This window comes from Epargyreus clarus, unplaced genomic scaffold, assembly GCF_041222505.1.
Source record: "Epargyreus clarus isolate Ecla_fem2 unplaced genomic scaffold, WU_Ecla_fem_2.2 ptg000004l, whole genome shotgun sequence".
In the NCBI taxonomy this organism is placed as follows: Eukaryota; Metazoa; Arthropoda; class Insecta; order Lepidoptera; family Hesperiidae; genus Epargyreus; species Epargyreus clarus.
In genome coordinates this window covers 9,585,589-9,600,931 of record NW_027332212.1, presented here as the reverse complement: position 1 = coordinate 9,600,931, position 15,343 = coordinate 9,585,589, and the positions used below count along the sequence as shown (strand labels likewise).

General features: G+C 34.4%; 1 protein-coding gene across 2 annotated transcripts in view; it reads left to right on the top strand.

Moving 5' to 3' along the window:
• Nucleotides 1-15,343, top strand: part of Gprk1 (G protein-coupled receptor kinase 1) — a 56,654-nt gene that overhangs the window by 5,246 nt on the left and 36,065 nt on the right. For both annotated transcript variants that reach the window (XM_073093177.1, XM_073093178.1), the window contains exon 2: nucleotides 8,862-8,938. In XM_073093177.1, coding sequence (XP_072949278.1) covers nucleotides 8,862-8,938 — 77 coding nt within the window. The remainder of the gene's footprint in view (nucleotides 1-8,861; nucleotides 8,939-15,343) is intronic.

Below are 15,343 nucleotides of genomic sequence, written 5' to 3'. Positions count from 1 at the left end.
TTTACTTTAGTAGGTTAAACATGAAGCATTGAATTATTTCAGAAATACGAATTTAGGTACTAATTCTTTATAGGTGACAATTCTTATCTACTTCGTGTATAAGTACATAATAGCTTTTATAGTATTGTGTTCATTATAAAACGTTATGCCTATAAGATTTTACAGTTCGCGTTTTATATACATGTATTTAAACTTTTCTATAAAATAATAGATTATGAGCTATGAACCTTACGTACCCTACTTTTTATTCTACAGTTCCCTACGATATAGGTAAAAGCTTACAATAGAAAATAATATAGCCTTGCAAAACTACACTATTCATACATTCATTCATTGTGTACGTACAAAAAATAACTACTGAATTTCTGGCACAGTATTCGAAAAATAACTGAAGTCGGCCTCCGGTTTTGATACTATTTCCTTTGAAGTTCCCAAGAACAATAGTAGAGATATAAATAGGAATATCACATAAGTACATAGTTTATGATTACCCTAATAAATCATTCATAATTCTGTCATGAATATGTTTGAATGTGTGTCGTAAATATTGGAGAATATACGAGACGTAAATATTTTTACATTTAGTGTGCACAAATGTGATAATGTCTTAAATAAATATTAAGTATGTTTCTGCAGATTAATAGTAGTAATATACATACGAAATGTAACATGGTAGATATATGCCTGTACTGATTTTTTTACTTTAAACGGAACTTATTTATTCAGGTAATTTTGAGTAAAAATTGTAAAATATATGGAGCGCTTGTGTCGCCCGGGGTGCAAATAGAATTTGCCGCACGATATACAGCGCGTTACCGAATTATTCTTGGGGACACTGAAATGCAGTCCACCTGAAAGCCAACGAATGAAATATCATCTTCATAATTTTTAATATGACAGGCTCAAATGAATGAATGGCGAATCGAGTAACAACGACTCATACAAAGGTCTTAAAAATGCAACACACGAGCAATAATGTAAATAAGAAAACAAAACCCATTTCCGTTCAGGATACATTTTTTTTTTTATATTTAACCTAACGATAAGGCAGACGGGCTACCTGATGGAAAGCAGTCACCGTCACCTATGGACATTTGCAACACCAGAGGAGTCGCCAATGCATCGCCGGCTTTGAAGGAGAGCTCTTTTTACACCCCTCTTGAAGAGCCCCATGTCATAGTCCTGAGGGAATTCCTCAGGAGGAAGTTCATTCCACATTTTGCACGTACGCGGTAAAAATGACCGTGCAAACATTCGTTAACTTTAATTTTTCTCTTGCAACCATAAATTAACACGCATGCTGTCGTAAGGTGCGTAAGTGTAATGTTTATCTAACACCATACGCATACGCGGGCCCTCCCCGATGTAGCGTGATTGGCGTTTATAAATAGACATCGAAAAGATCTATGGAAATTAAAACATTTCTCATGGCATGCCGGGGAACCGTTATGGTTATCTATTGCGTGAATTTATAATATACTCTGGATCACTTTCAGTTTGATTCTTATGGTATTTTTTTGGTGACTCAAGCATGTCATCATCTATTTATTTACAATCATCATTTATTTACAGTATGGAGTAGGCAGAATGCAATTTTTATATTTAAGAACCTTATCTCACTGGTATCTCAACTATGGATGCGTAGATTTAAATGATTATATACACGAGGAATAGTCTCTTTCCTTTGGGACATCGGTTAAAAGGATGGAAACATTAGTATTCAGTTTCTCGAATACTACCGAGACCATAAGTAGCTTTAATTTTAATAAATATCAGATTCCAAATTAGGTTAATAATATCAAATTCCATCTTTTGTTCTCTTAATAAATAGTTGTTCTTACTAACTCAGTCACTCAGTCGGGTTTAGTTCTATGAATTCCATAAGAACTAATCTATGAGGGACTTGCGGGATTGAAGAAAATCTACGGAACACCGCGGGATTGAAGATAATGCGGTATTGCAATCCTTACTTAACCCACGTAGGTCGCAAGGTAACCAAAAATACGATTCATTCCGTTTCTGTCAGTTATTCGTTGCGTTATTCATAGATACTACCGACAGATTATTCATTTGGTTTTGTCGGAAAATGCTATTAGAAATGCTACACCGAATTTCTCTCCCAAGGACCATGACGTAGTTTTTGCATAATCCACGAACAGTATAGTGGCAGAGACACGTACTTCGGAATTATTAATTTTTGTGGTATTAAATTTTGTTCAAATACATTTTACTCATTTTTGTCTGACTTTACGTAGTATAAACCCTCTACAGTTTTATTGGTATGGACACAATGTATCCACAATTCTTACGTATTGTACCACATTTATTTAAGCGAATGAGGCGGAAGGAAGGAAATTCTTTAAATTGAAGTTATAGCAATGACAGGGCGACAGGAATTGAACGCTTTCTCAAAATGTATGAATGTTATTTTAGTCTATCGAAAAAAAGTAGGTTTATAGAATTGGTCATCGATACGTTTTGATGCGTTACTGTGGAAAGAAAAATGTCCATATCAAATAGAGATGATATAATGTATGTGTTTGTTTGTCACACAGTTATACCTGACAGAAACGCTATAAAACCTTTGTTTTAGCGCCAAAAGTTTTGATACCGCTGCTCTGTTTACCCTCAATGTCATAATGAAAGATTAACGTAGACGATATCATTCGCATATTTTTAGCTATCTTTTGAATCACAGAGTTTTATCAAAATGCATAGTATCATTCATGCCTCGATAAATATTTGTGTGATCTCCGAAATATTTTTAAACGCAATTCTTGAAATATTATTTTTATCTAACTAGTTTAATGGATACCATATGCACTGCCCTAAATTAGTAACGTGATTATTTATTGAAGTCTTTTTTATGTTCTTTGAATTTTTATAATTAGATCTGACTGACTAGGCTGACCGCCCATTGGCTGCAATCGTGCAATAGTTGCGTAGGCTACCATCTTTGCACTTAAGGTGCTGACCAGTTGCTCGGGCATCTGCAATGTGGCTACATGTTTGGTTTTGTTCGAAAAATCGTTTTTATCTAAGTACTGGATGACGTCCAATATTCTGCATTTTTGAAAACCTGTTCGGCTTTCTTGTGATCTAGCTATCTTATAAATTTCAAGTACCTGGCAAACGAGCATGCTGCCTTAGCTTAGGTCATCCATGTATTGGAATCCCTAAGTTTGGAACGTCTTGTATGAAGGCATGTCTTACTCTACCCTGTTATTGATACATGAACATAGAACACAGTAACTTTTTATACTGATATTTTAAATTACGGGAATAGACGACCTACTGCCACTTGTGAATAAATTAATCTCTACTACCACTAGCACTACTAATTGTGAATAACTAAATCTGCTACTTAATTAATCGGATATACGAACTGATAAATTTGACGAAAAACATCCTTAAAAACAAATTATACTCGTAGTATTCATATTACTAAACGCATTCCATTGATTTCAAATAAGACAAAAAACTCAAATATTTTAGAGGCTACTCGTACTTATACGTGTACTTCAATGACATCACGCCTAAAATGAACTTAAGGTTTTTTACATCCTTTTCTAAAAAAACTGCATAAAAGTAAAACTTTTTAAACATAATTATTATGGAGTCCCTTAATTACTAGCCACTCGAGAACTTTTCCCTTTCAGGCGGGCGGACGGGAAAATGCAAACGTATTTGCCTTACTAGGAATTTGTGGAACATTTCTAGGAAGCTCGTCTCCCTCTCATTGACTAAACATGCAAGAGTTTACATACACATAGTTTACTTGTATAATTTGAGTATCTATATAAGCAGTAAGCACGTCTTTTATTTTTGATATATACGCCCGTATTGATATAATCTATGGTATTTGCATATTAAATTGTCAAATGTCAATCTTTGACAAAACATTGGATAGATTAATTATTATTATTAACAGACGATAAACTTTTACAATTCTAACATTTTCAAGCAAAGCAGTTCTTCTGAATATCTTAGAATGTAGCGATAGACTTTAGCTTCCCCACGGAAACGAAAAGGGTTCATACACGAGTTTTACTAATTCGTAGTAAGTCTATCTTAAACATATTTCAAATGTTAAATAGTAGGTGGTGACAGTGTGAAGAGGGAGGAAAGTGTTTGTATGAAAACCTTGATAAAGTCCAATAGTTAGAAAACTCGAAAAAATAAAGGCAACTTATACGGCTTTTTTTATAAAATTTATAAAATAAGAACTAGGTAATTTAATTAAAAATAATGTTAAATAGTAGGAAGTTTCTTCTTTATTGTAAAAATATGTTAGGAAATGGGATAAGTATTAGTAGTAGCGATTCACGAGTATTTTTCGGGCTAGTCCCTGACCTAATGATGTTTTTTCCTCATGGATTTAATCTCGTAGTGTGGCATAAAGTACGTCACTCAATCCGTTAAACCAATGGTTCTTAACCTTTTCATTAGAATCGATATTAATATATTTTTACACACGACTGCTAAGTTTGTTTTTCGAGAGTATGTAGGTATATTTTATTCTTAGGAATTTGCAGTCTATTAGAGATTACAGATTTTAAAATATGAGGTATCGTTGGATTCGTGTAAATTATAGGAGTGACTTAGGTTATTTTAAAGTATTTGTTTTTTTTTTATTTTAATAATAACTACCAATCGCGTTAATACTGATTTTTTCGTCTTGTCATGGGCCATCATAGGTTTTTGAAAGTCATCGTAGGTGTAGAAAAAAAATCGAAAAAACGGCGTTGCGGATCTGTAGTATTCTGTGGTTTAATCGCGATTTACTTTTGGCTAAACTCAATATTGTCCAAAATACAGTAATTATATGTAATTTGGTACGCAAGTAAATTCCTTGTGTAGTAAGTATTATTAGCACGGAATTTCCAATACGCAATATACTAGTATGTTTGTTACCTGAATTATTAATGTGTCATTACTGCAATTTAATTTATTTACTCGGTAGGTTTTGCGCGTTCGGAAAAACTACGCACACGTAATTTATCTCGCACTGAACTGGGGTCATGTTTCTAATGTGTGCAATGTACAACGCAATCGGAAACGCGTTTCTCATTTGTATCTCCGTTTTTAAAACAGATACAATTGTATATGTGGAAATAGTACCTCTTTCGTCTTTACTAATTAGAGGTTGCTGGATAGCACTGGCCAATTAAAAATGGATATGGAATGCATGGATTACATGGCAAAAATAATACAGGACGTCCCCCGACCTTGGACTGATAAACAGAAACAGGAAACCGCTTGATTCAGACGACTCAAAACCAGGAGTGGTGCAGATTAGGGGCTAGGGTCAACCTGTGACATGCAATGGACTATCAGATGGAGGGATGGATCTATCCATGCAACTATCCATCCACTCGCACTGACGTATATGGAAATTATTTTTTATGCAAATGCTCTAAAAATATTTGTTGTAAAAACCACGCAGCCAACGTTATTAGTGAATGCTGATTGAATATATTAATTGCTTCAAATAATATCAACAGTTTGTTAGATGTATTCATTTGGATAAAGGAAATAAGCGCTTCTTTCGACTCAGTCATATCATACGAGCGACATATCTGCATGAAATCCAATGTCATGTCCAGTTCGACCAAATTATAAAAACAGATCTGAATGTGTCCGGTGTTTATGAAATCGTAATAATTTTGTACACGATGTGCGGTTTTAGTATGTACTAGCTTATGTCCACGACTTCGTCTGTGAACTGGTACTAATAGCTGGTTCATTTGAGAGTCTGACACTGAATCGGTAATATTATCTTTACTTCGTTATTGTAAGTATTTGTCAATTTCTTTAAATGTCTATCATACGATGTAATCTAGTACAATAAGCCAGTCAAAATGATCATCCCCTTTTTAAAACAAATTTAAATATATAGCGTGTTATTTCGTTAATTTTCTGCTACCGCCTCCGTTATTAAAAGCAAGATAAATTTTATGGCGTTGTAATCATCAGCTTTTCAATTTTCATCAAAAACAATAGACTGACCATTCGTAATTGCGACACTCATTCAAACAAACAACAGCTGTACAACAGTATAGATTTAGATAACAATTTTACACGTACGTACCTCGTACGTAACACACATATCATACGTACTTCCGTTAGCAAGTTGCCCGCTTGCCGCTCGATCTAGATTAGCTTCTACGATGTCAGGGATACATCCCTATATGCCGCGTTATCTTTTTGCAGACAGCCTTCTGTCCGACTACAATAAGGCAGAAAGATAGGGGATCGTTACTTAAAATACATCGACGTGTTCATCGGTTTTGTGTCTGATTGATAGAACTATTTTCTGCCCATCGTATGAGGTTTTTATTTATATCTACTCAATAGAGGTGACAGACAACGTATGGTTTAAAGTAACGGTTATAGAAGCGTTTATTTTGCTCTAAAATATAACGAACGACGACTAAACACTTAAATTAGATTTAATTTGTTTAATGTTTTTTGAAAATCTATCTCTTAAAAGGATATCCTAAAAATAGAAAGGTAGTTAAGGAAAAAGGTATTATAATATTCCAACGAGTTATATTTTTTTAATATACGGCGCTTGTATTTATTCCTATCTAATTTTAGGAATACTTTATCTTAATATGTTCAGATATAAGACTTACTTATCTTATAAACTGTTGATTTTCGTGATTACTAAGAATATGAATATCAATTGTTGAGGCGGTAATAATATAATTAATTATATAATAAGACAATATTTCGATTTGATTTTTATTATTATTGTTGCCTGTGAGATTGATGACTTTGATCGAAGTAGAGTTGATGAGAACACGTTCAATGTTTAAAATTTAAAGAAATTCGTACGTCAATAATCACTGAACATAACTTTCTTAGTTTTTCACAGGTAATTAGAATACTAACATGAATTTACGTACAAAATTTAATGCCTTTAAGTGTAATAATAACGAAGTTATAATAGGGAGAAAAACACGCTCAAAACTTTCGTGTACAGTACTGAGTGCATTACCGAAATTTGGTAACGCACTCCTTGCTTATTGACAGTATAGTTACTTTTTTTTTAATGTGTTTTATTTTTAGGGTTCTGTACCCAAAGGGTAAAAACGGAACCCTATCACTAAGACTTCGCTGTCTGTCCGTCTGTCACAGGGCTATATCTCCGGAACCGCAATAGGTAGACACATGATGTTTTTACAGAGAATGCATAACGGTGGAAGCTATAACAACAAATACTAAAAATAAAATAAAGTTGAATATTAAAGGGGGTCTCCATACAACAAACCAGATTTTTTCGGCATTTTTCAATCTAACTGTTAAACCGTACTAGGAAGACGCTTGATATTTTTACAATCCGTTTACTACTATAACTCGTATTATAATAAATACAAATAAGAACCATAAAACATATTTTAATATCTATACTTATTTTAACTTTAGTATACGTTGTTTACGTATCATTTATCATCACCCCAACGCTATCTATTGTTTTTTTCATATAACTAAGTATAGTTGAAAATTAAAAAATGAATAAAAACAAGTAAAATATAATGAACATTTGGTGGTACTACGGAAGCCTCCATGTGCGAGTTCGACTCGTACTTGACGAATTATTGTATCACGCATACTTTTTCGGATTAGCCCGAGTAACATTGGACTAGCTGGAAATAATTATCTACTTCAAACTGTTATTACGACGGAATGTGTTTAGAGGCAGGGTTAAGCTTTTCCGAAAAATGTGCATGACTCAAGCGCTTTCACTAAAGGATTATAAAATTCTGTTCGTCATTAAATTTCCATGCTTTTGAATTTCTCACGAACTCTAAAATCACTCTGCGTACGAAATGATGATGTATTTATAGATCTCATTCTTGGAATTAATCAGACCGAACTCAGTCTTTCTGGTAAAGTGGGATTTATTGTGTGTTTATCGCAGTGCATGTATTTTAATTTTGGTGTGATATTGTGATTAAGTCCTTGTTGGCATCCTTGTTAGGATTGTGATTTATGATTATTGTTTTTATTTTAACATTTGCAGTGGGTAATAATGTCTATAGAGTAACACGCCCTGCACACCAAACAGATTGATGGATTTTAACATTTATGAGATGTCGTGGGATAGACGCTTGTAGGAGTGCCAAAGACTATATTTTAAAAAGTTGTGTTTTTTGTTTTTATAGTAATCTTCTATTTATCTTAGATTTTGGTTTATGCATTATATTCATAAGTGTTGGTTAACTTAAATAGGTACAAAGAACTATTTATAAGTATGTAGTATTTTTGCTATGTCCCACTTCATTACCATAAAATAACTACTGTAAGAAAAAGTAGACCCGCCCTCCTTAATTATATACGTGTATTTTTGACAAACAAATGATCCCATAGCCTCGGATTGTAGATCGTAAAAGTCCCAACCTAAGTAAGAATGTGGCACATAAAAAAACTCGCGGTGGATGTCACACGGTAAACAAAACGATAAAACATTTCGACTTGCGATTTATTTAGTGGATATAACTGCTATTTTTGTAATAACAGTACAAAGTCAGAACATGTCTGAACTCTTCTGCAATATATATAAATATCGGTAGTAGAGTAGAAGTTGCTAAAAAAAGCTATTTTTAACTTTTTTTAATTGCTATTTTTAACTAAGTTATTATTAAAGACTTTCTTTATGAATTAACGCGTACCTTCGAACAATCGGATGACACTTGAAATATTTCTTATTTTCATAAACCTTTATTATGTTTTCGTGTTACGTTGCAAAATGTGTAAATCCCATTTTAAATATTCTCCCTGTCCCACGGGTAAAGATCTAAGATTAATCAAACATTTTTTTGATGTGTAACCTAATTGAAATATTCTTGTTCCAGTGTACGGAGTGTGATGCACAAATATATGGAAAAGAAGAACGAAGTTAATTTTGACAAAATATTCAATCAAGTATTAGGTAAGTCCTATTTTTATGAAACGTTCACACATTTTTTTGGGTATCGAACACGGCTACTGATTTCTGAAGTCGAACAAAATATCTTCAATCACTCGTATGATTTTATTTAGAGAGAACGCGAATCTATTGAAAGCGGCATTATCGCATCTTCAATGTACGAGAGCCCTTTGAAATGCTCCTTTCATCTCGAATGATACGCGTCAGATATAATAATGCTCTTATAGATTGTTTATTAAGATGTAAGCCTTGTAACTTGTGGTGGGTATACTTTGGAGAATAATGTTGTTATAACTATGATTGATAATTATAACGACCTATATTACCGTATATCTCGTATCTGTAGGAAGTTTTCCTTCGAATTCTACTTTATATTCTTTGTATGACTTACTTTACCTAGAAAGTCGTAATATATGCTGCTACCCCTTAATATTTTCATAGTACGTTATTCCAAGAAAGCCTTAAATACTCAATCTATAATTTTATGCATAAAGGCAGAACAAAGAAAACAGTATAATATATATATGTCAATGGTCAGCTTGGTCTTGTTAGCATATCTTTGAAGATATGTCTTGCGACTCCTCAGGGGTCCAAGCGCATCTTTGGTATAAACAATGAATTTGTGTTATACCTATTTGCTAAAATGAAAACAGTTCAAAACACCATACAGCATTATAGCATACTAAGGTGCTTATCTTACATTACTTAATCTTTACATACTAATTAAATTTTGATTTCAATAACTGTATTGTTTAAGTCTGGCTGGCTCAAATCGTTTTCATATTGCTTACAAATATAAAAATCTGTTTCCAAAATTTTCATCCGTTTATAAATGTGATGTAGCTGAATTGTATCAAGATTGAAAAAACATTTGTTCCGATCGTATAATAAATTAGGAAAATGGTATTGCATAAAAATCGCAAAACGTGCGAAGGAGAGCCGGTAGACGGCACGTAAGCGGAAGCGTATCTTTTAATAAGATATCAGTTTTATCGATACGATCGAAACCGAGCGACTTATAATCTTCGGTAGGTAAGTAAGTATGCGACTATATATAGAGTTAACTGATACGAGGAATAATACGGTTTTACGCATTTAGTGACGCATAATTCTTGTGTTTACACACTACGTCAGCTCTTACGCTGACCGCAACACACTCGATCGTTTTATTATTCACAATATGGGACTGTTTATCGATATTGCTTTCTATCTGCAGTTTCGAAATCGAATTGTCGCGATTGCTTACAATTTGCATAACGACTACTTTGGGTGTTAATCCCTCGGCGCTTCGACAGTAATGTCCGTCTTGTCTGTTTCGTTATGTGTAGCTGTAAAATCGTCGGTTTATTGCAAGAATTCATGACATGACTCTGTGTCGCGAATTCCCTTTGTTACCATAAATATTATGAAGTTTTTAACTGTAGGTAGTTAAAGATTTTTTAGCAATTGTGTACATAAATGAATCCTTATATAATAGTTTACCGACGATATACTCGTATTTATATCGGAGAAATAGACCAGTGTATGTACCTGCTTCACTTCCAGTTATAGGTTCTGGATTTTAATTCTTGGTGAATTTTCGCAAATATTGAATTTAATTTTAATTTCCTTTAACCTAGAACGAAAATACCCTAAGATGCTTTTATCTTAGTGCTTGAGAGTTCATCATAAAGTACTTTTAGAAAGTGCTTGCCTTGCATTAAATCATTTTCAAGAACTCTCAATATAATAACATACTTCATTGACATAATGTCTCGGCAGGTAACTACTTAAGAAAACATGAAAGAATTTAAATTCCAAATGCTCGTTCCTTTGAAAGGCTGACGATACGGACGTAAGGAGCATAAGAAGCTCTGCTCTTCGCAAAGGGCGGCCGGCAAAGCGGCGTAGAACGTCTTTGTTATGATCGGAATGTCCATATTTAGTGGATATATCATTCAAGAAGCTTTCTCAAGTCAGCTTAAATTTAATGTTAAGTTAACAATATAGGAGCTTTAAACTCGAACATAAATGTTCAAATATTATTGATCGATATATACAAATATTTTGTCTGCTGTGTCAGAACTTAGAGTGTACCATTTCTTAAAGCACATAGCAGCAGTTGACCATCAGCTACGTTTGGTAGCTAATTTTACTTTTTGTTAAAGGTTAGTAGATTATAGAGACCGGCCGATAGAATACCAACCAAGATTCTTAGGCTTTAATTAATCTTTTATGCAAAGATAGACGGCGGTTACATGGTGATACGCTTATCGTTTGAAACACCATGCATTGGGGTGCACGGGGACGGAGCTAAGCTCGAAAGCCCGTGATTAATACGGTACAATACAATAGACAGTACAAGTTATATCTACGTTCGGAACATAAGTGGCAATACTTTCTCCCGATAGTTATGAGGGTTGTATTGGTTCATATTTCCTTTCGACATTTGTTTTCCACTCGATGGAGTTTATTGCGTTATTTATTGTGAAAGTTAAAGTCTACTCGGGTATTACATTTATTTTTAAAGGTGGTAGAATCCCTCTAGTTCGAAACCGGCGCTACCGCCACAGCCATTTCTGCTTAATAACAGCAGTGTTTTGCGTTACTGTGTTCTGATTTGAAGGGTGTAAGAGAGGCATATTTTTCCGAGGCATTCCAGCTTAGTCCTCAGGGGTACTCGTAGCAGCGCTTCTGTGGCTGGCCAAAGCTACGACTTATCGTGTCTGGGGTTCATTACAGATGTCTATAGGCAGCAGTAGCCACTCTTTGAGATGGATTGTGTCGGTCGTTAAATCTTAATTATAAAAAAAATCTCCTTTGAATAGATTCCTAAACGGTTACACAGTAAGCGAGTGACCTAGTTAGCAGCTTAACTAGCTTATGAGGCAATTTCGTCGCACAGATGATCAATATTACATTTTATCAGCCTTTTATGGAGCATTCAATGTGTACAATATTTTACTTAAAATTTCCAGCGATGAAATTATCGCCTTTTTTACTCACATTGCATGTAAGTGTGTTCGCGCGAATGTGGTTATTTCGGTTGGTATTTTTACCTATACTCATGTAGGATACGTTCGGGATATTAGTTATTGAAGTCTTGAACAATGTAGCGTTGGTGTGTTTTAGTTTGAAAGGTGTGTAACGGCGCTTATTCTTGTCAATAGCCTTCTATTATAGTCTTCTGGATTGGCAATCTGTCTGCGATCAGCTCTGTGGTAACACCGGTCCTATTTGAATTTGTTGATGGGTGTCCGCTAGCTACAGTAAATTTGCGGTGGGTAACTCTAAATTTGTTACTTCTATTGTGACTTAGCAAGCCATTATAGAAGAGAAACATCTATTATAGACGACAAATATTTATTTTAATAAGATTGGAGTAACAAGATTATAGTGTATCTCAGTGTAAGAGACCATGGAACTTTGTGACCAACGCAGAAAATAGGCTCTACCTGAAGCCGATTATAGATTGCACAACCAAATTGACACTCTTGAGGAATCAGATGATATCCTCATATGTAAGACTTCAAGCTAGCTATGAGTGTGGCTGTATTCCTGGTGAAACCATACTGGATCTACTGCCGTTGAAATAATTTTAAACGTAACAAAGAATAAAATGTAAGACGCTCGAAAAATGCCTATAGTGAACAGATTTTAAACCTGAAAATTTAAATTACACAATTAATAACCGTGCAGGTTCGGTCGTATAAGAGCTTTATTAATTTTTGATACAATTGTAATAAAATCATGATCGTAGTCAACAATGTTTTAATTACAATCATTTTGTAAAACCAATGAAGCATTTTAAGTATTCAGTTTTAAAATGTGTTTAATTGTTAATATGTCAACGAGCTTGAATTGATATTTACCCTTTTCATGATGGAATCCAATGCGAGTACTAAAATCTAAAGTTTAATTATACGATAACGTGAGTTGTTTTAACCGTATTACTGAAGACGTATTAGGTACTTAATTTTTTTTCCTGTAATACTAACAGTCGACTAACGTGCACCCCATGGCGATAAGTGTTAACCGTCGCTCATCTCTAATCAAATTCAATTAATACCGATGTCTCAAGTTAAATCTTCATTTCAAATTGTTAATTCTGTCCTGGTACGCCTGCTAAGTAGGACAAACAGCTTTACACCGTTATAAATCAGAAATAAGTGGGAGTATGTTACCGATATGGTAGAACCACAGGGTTGACCACTTTTCTAGTTTTGTTAACTCTACGATAAATTTCGGTTCAGCGATGAATATACCATATTGTGTGCGGTGGTTGAGTAGTGCCGCAGTTTCGTCGCCGCGAGCTTATGACCCGTCTGTGCTCGGGGGCATAAGAGTGGCACGCTCTGCTCGCTTCTGTGTATTTTAATGAGAACGATCTACATCCAAGATAAATTTAGAAAATAAGTTGTATGGTGTTTATATAAAAAAAAAATAGCTGATCCGGCAAACGTTGTGTTGCCATATAAATAAAAAAATGTTAAGGGTGAACAACCCTTATCATTTAGGGGGTATGAAAAATAGATAGTAGCCGATTCTCAGGCCTACTGAATATGCATATAAAATTTGGTGAAAATCGGTAAAGGTCGGAGGAGTACGGTAACTAACATTGTGACACGAGAATTTTATATATAAGTACAAAAATATGATAGTTAAAGGGTAGAGCATGTGGCCTGAATACTTAATTCAGAACAAGAACTCCACAGATAGACAGAAATGTTATTATATACGTCGAGGTCTTATTTTTATAAACTGAATGCAAGTAATGATATACGTAAATACAAAATGCCATCTAACTATTTTAAAATTTCAATAATCAGAAGTCCCATTCTTATCTCGTCCCTAAACCATTATGCCGTGATTTTATATATGAAAACTCCAACAGTGTTACATTCATTTCTGTACGTACTTTATAATATTACTTAGACTGATGAGACCGGGGAATCCTTTTGCGACAAGTTAACTTCATTAGAACAGGCAATTGTACGCGGGGCGGTAATAACGTGAACGTGCGTGAAAAGATCTACTTTGTCTTAGTTGCATTTAATCTTGGTTAAGGGTTTTTGTTGTCAGTTTTTGACCAAAAATAGTTTGCTGCCACTGAATATTAAGCTTACGTAAAGCTTAATATAAGCCTGCGGTACTGTTATTCAAGGAACCTCAAGCAAATAACGAAGCTCCAACAGTTAAATCTTTAAATCCTGGTGATCTATTCTGGTGATCCTACGGCATTGGATACCTTTTGAAATTACCCCTCGTCAATAAAAAAGAGGTAGGTAGGTACCTACCTACTTCAGTCTGCTGCATTATTTGTTCAATTACATCTACAAGTCATATGCGTATTATTTTCTTTATTCATTAACTGGGCGCCATTGTGAGACATTCTTAATGAGTTAAATTGATAAAAATGGTTCTTGATCATTTTAATTCAGCTCCCAACATATCAGGTTACTGTTTTATATTTTCTTAATACGAAAGGAGCTTAAATTTACAAAATACTATTTCATCGTAGGAACATTGCCAAATTTTTAGGTTACTAGCTTTCTTGCGAAATGTAGGCAAACGTACGTTTAATAGCGCGAAGGTTTCATCCAAGATTAGTCACAGGTGCGTTGTCAGCGGTGTGATAATATATAAAGTTTGTAAGCAACAATTTCAAGCCGCCTGAGATTCTATTTGCGACAGCGCGGATTATTACCTCGTAGTAGGCGTGCTACTCGATATACCGTATCTTTACTAAAAACCGTTTTCTTATCATATCTTACCGTATCGATACACTAGATATAGCGATAACCGTTATAACAAAACAACAATTTGATTAACGTAACAAATTTATTAACTAAAGGTTAAACTAAAACTTAGTATCTCTAGTTTTCAATTTTATATTCGCTACGTCTTCATCGGTTCGCTGAAGTGCGAAAGAGAGGAAGCGAATAAACTTGGATGTTTCAAAATGATTGCATTTGTCAACCGTTCTCAACTGCAACTACCAACTCGATATAAGCGATATAATAAAAACATACGCATCTGATATCTATGTAAGAAAAAACAGTTTTTCCGTATCGATACGAAAACCAGACAACGATTGCGTAACTCGTACCTCTACGTCTAGCTCGTAGCACTCGGGAGCGAGTTACAAACGCAATTTGCGGCCGTTCCACTTCAACTCGCAGCGAATAACTTCGCCGTGCTCGCCGAACTCGTGCCGAGCTGGATTTTTTGTTTGTTTATCATAATATACACTAAGCGATTGCCTGCGTTTGTGATCATTGAAACACTAATTGTATTCTGTTCTGGTTTTTTGTATGTTGCGAGTTTTGTACGAGCATGCTGTCCACTCGTGATAAAGGGTCAGATAATATAGTAGATGTTTCTGTATCTTCATCAGGGGATAGTAGATATTTGTTTTAGTACTAGCCA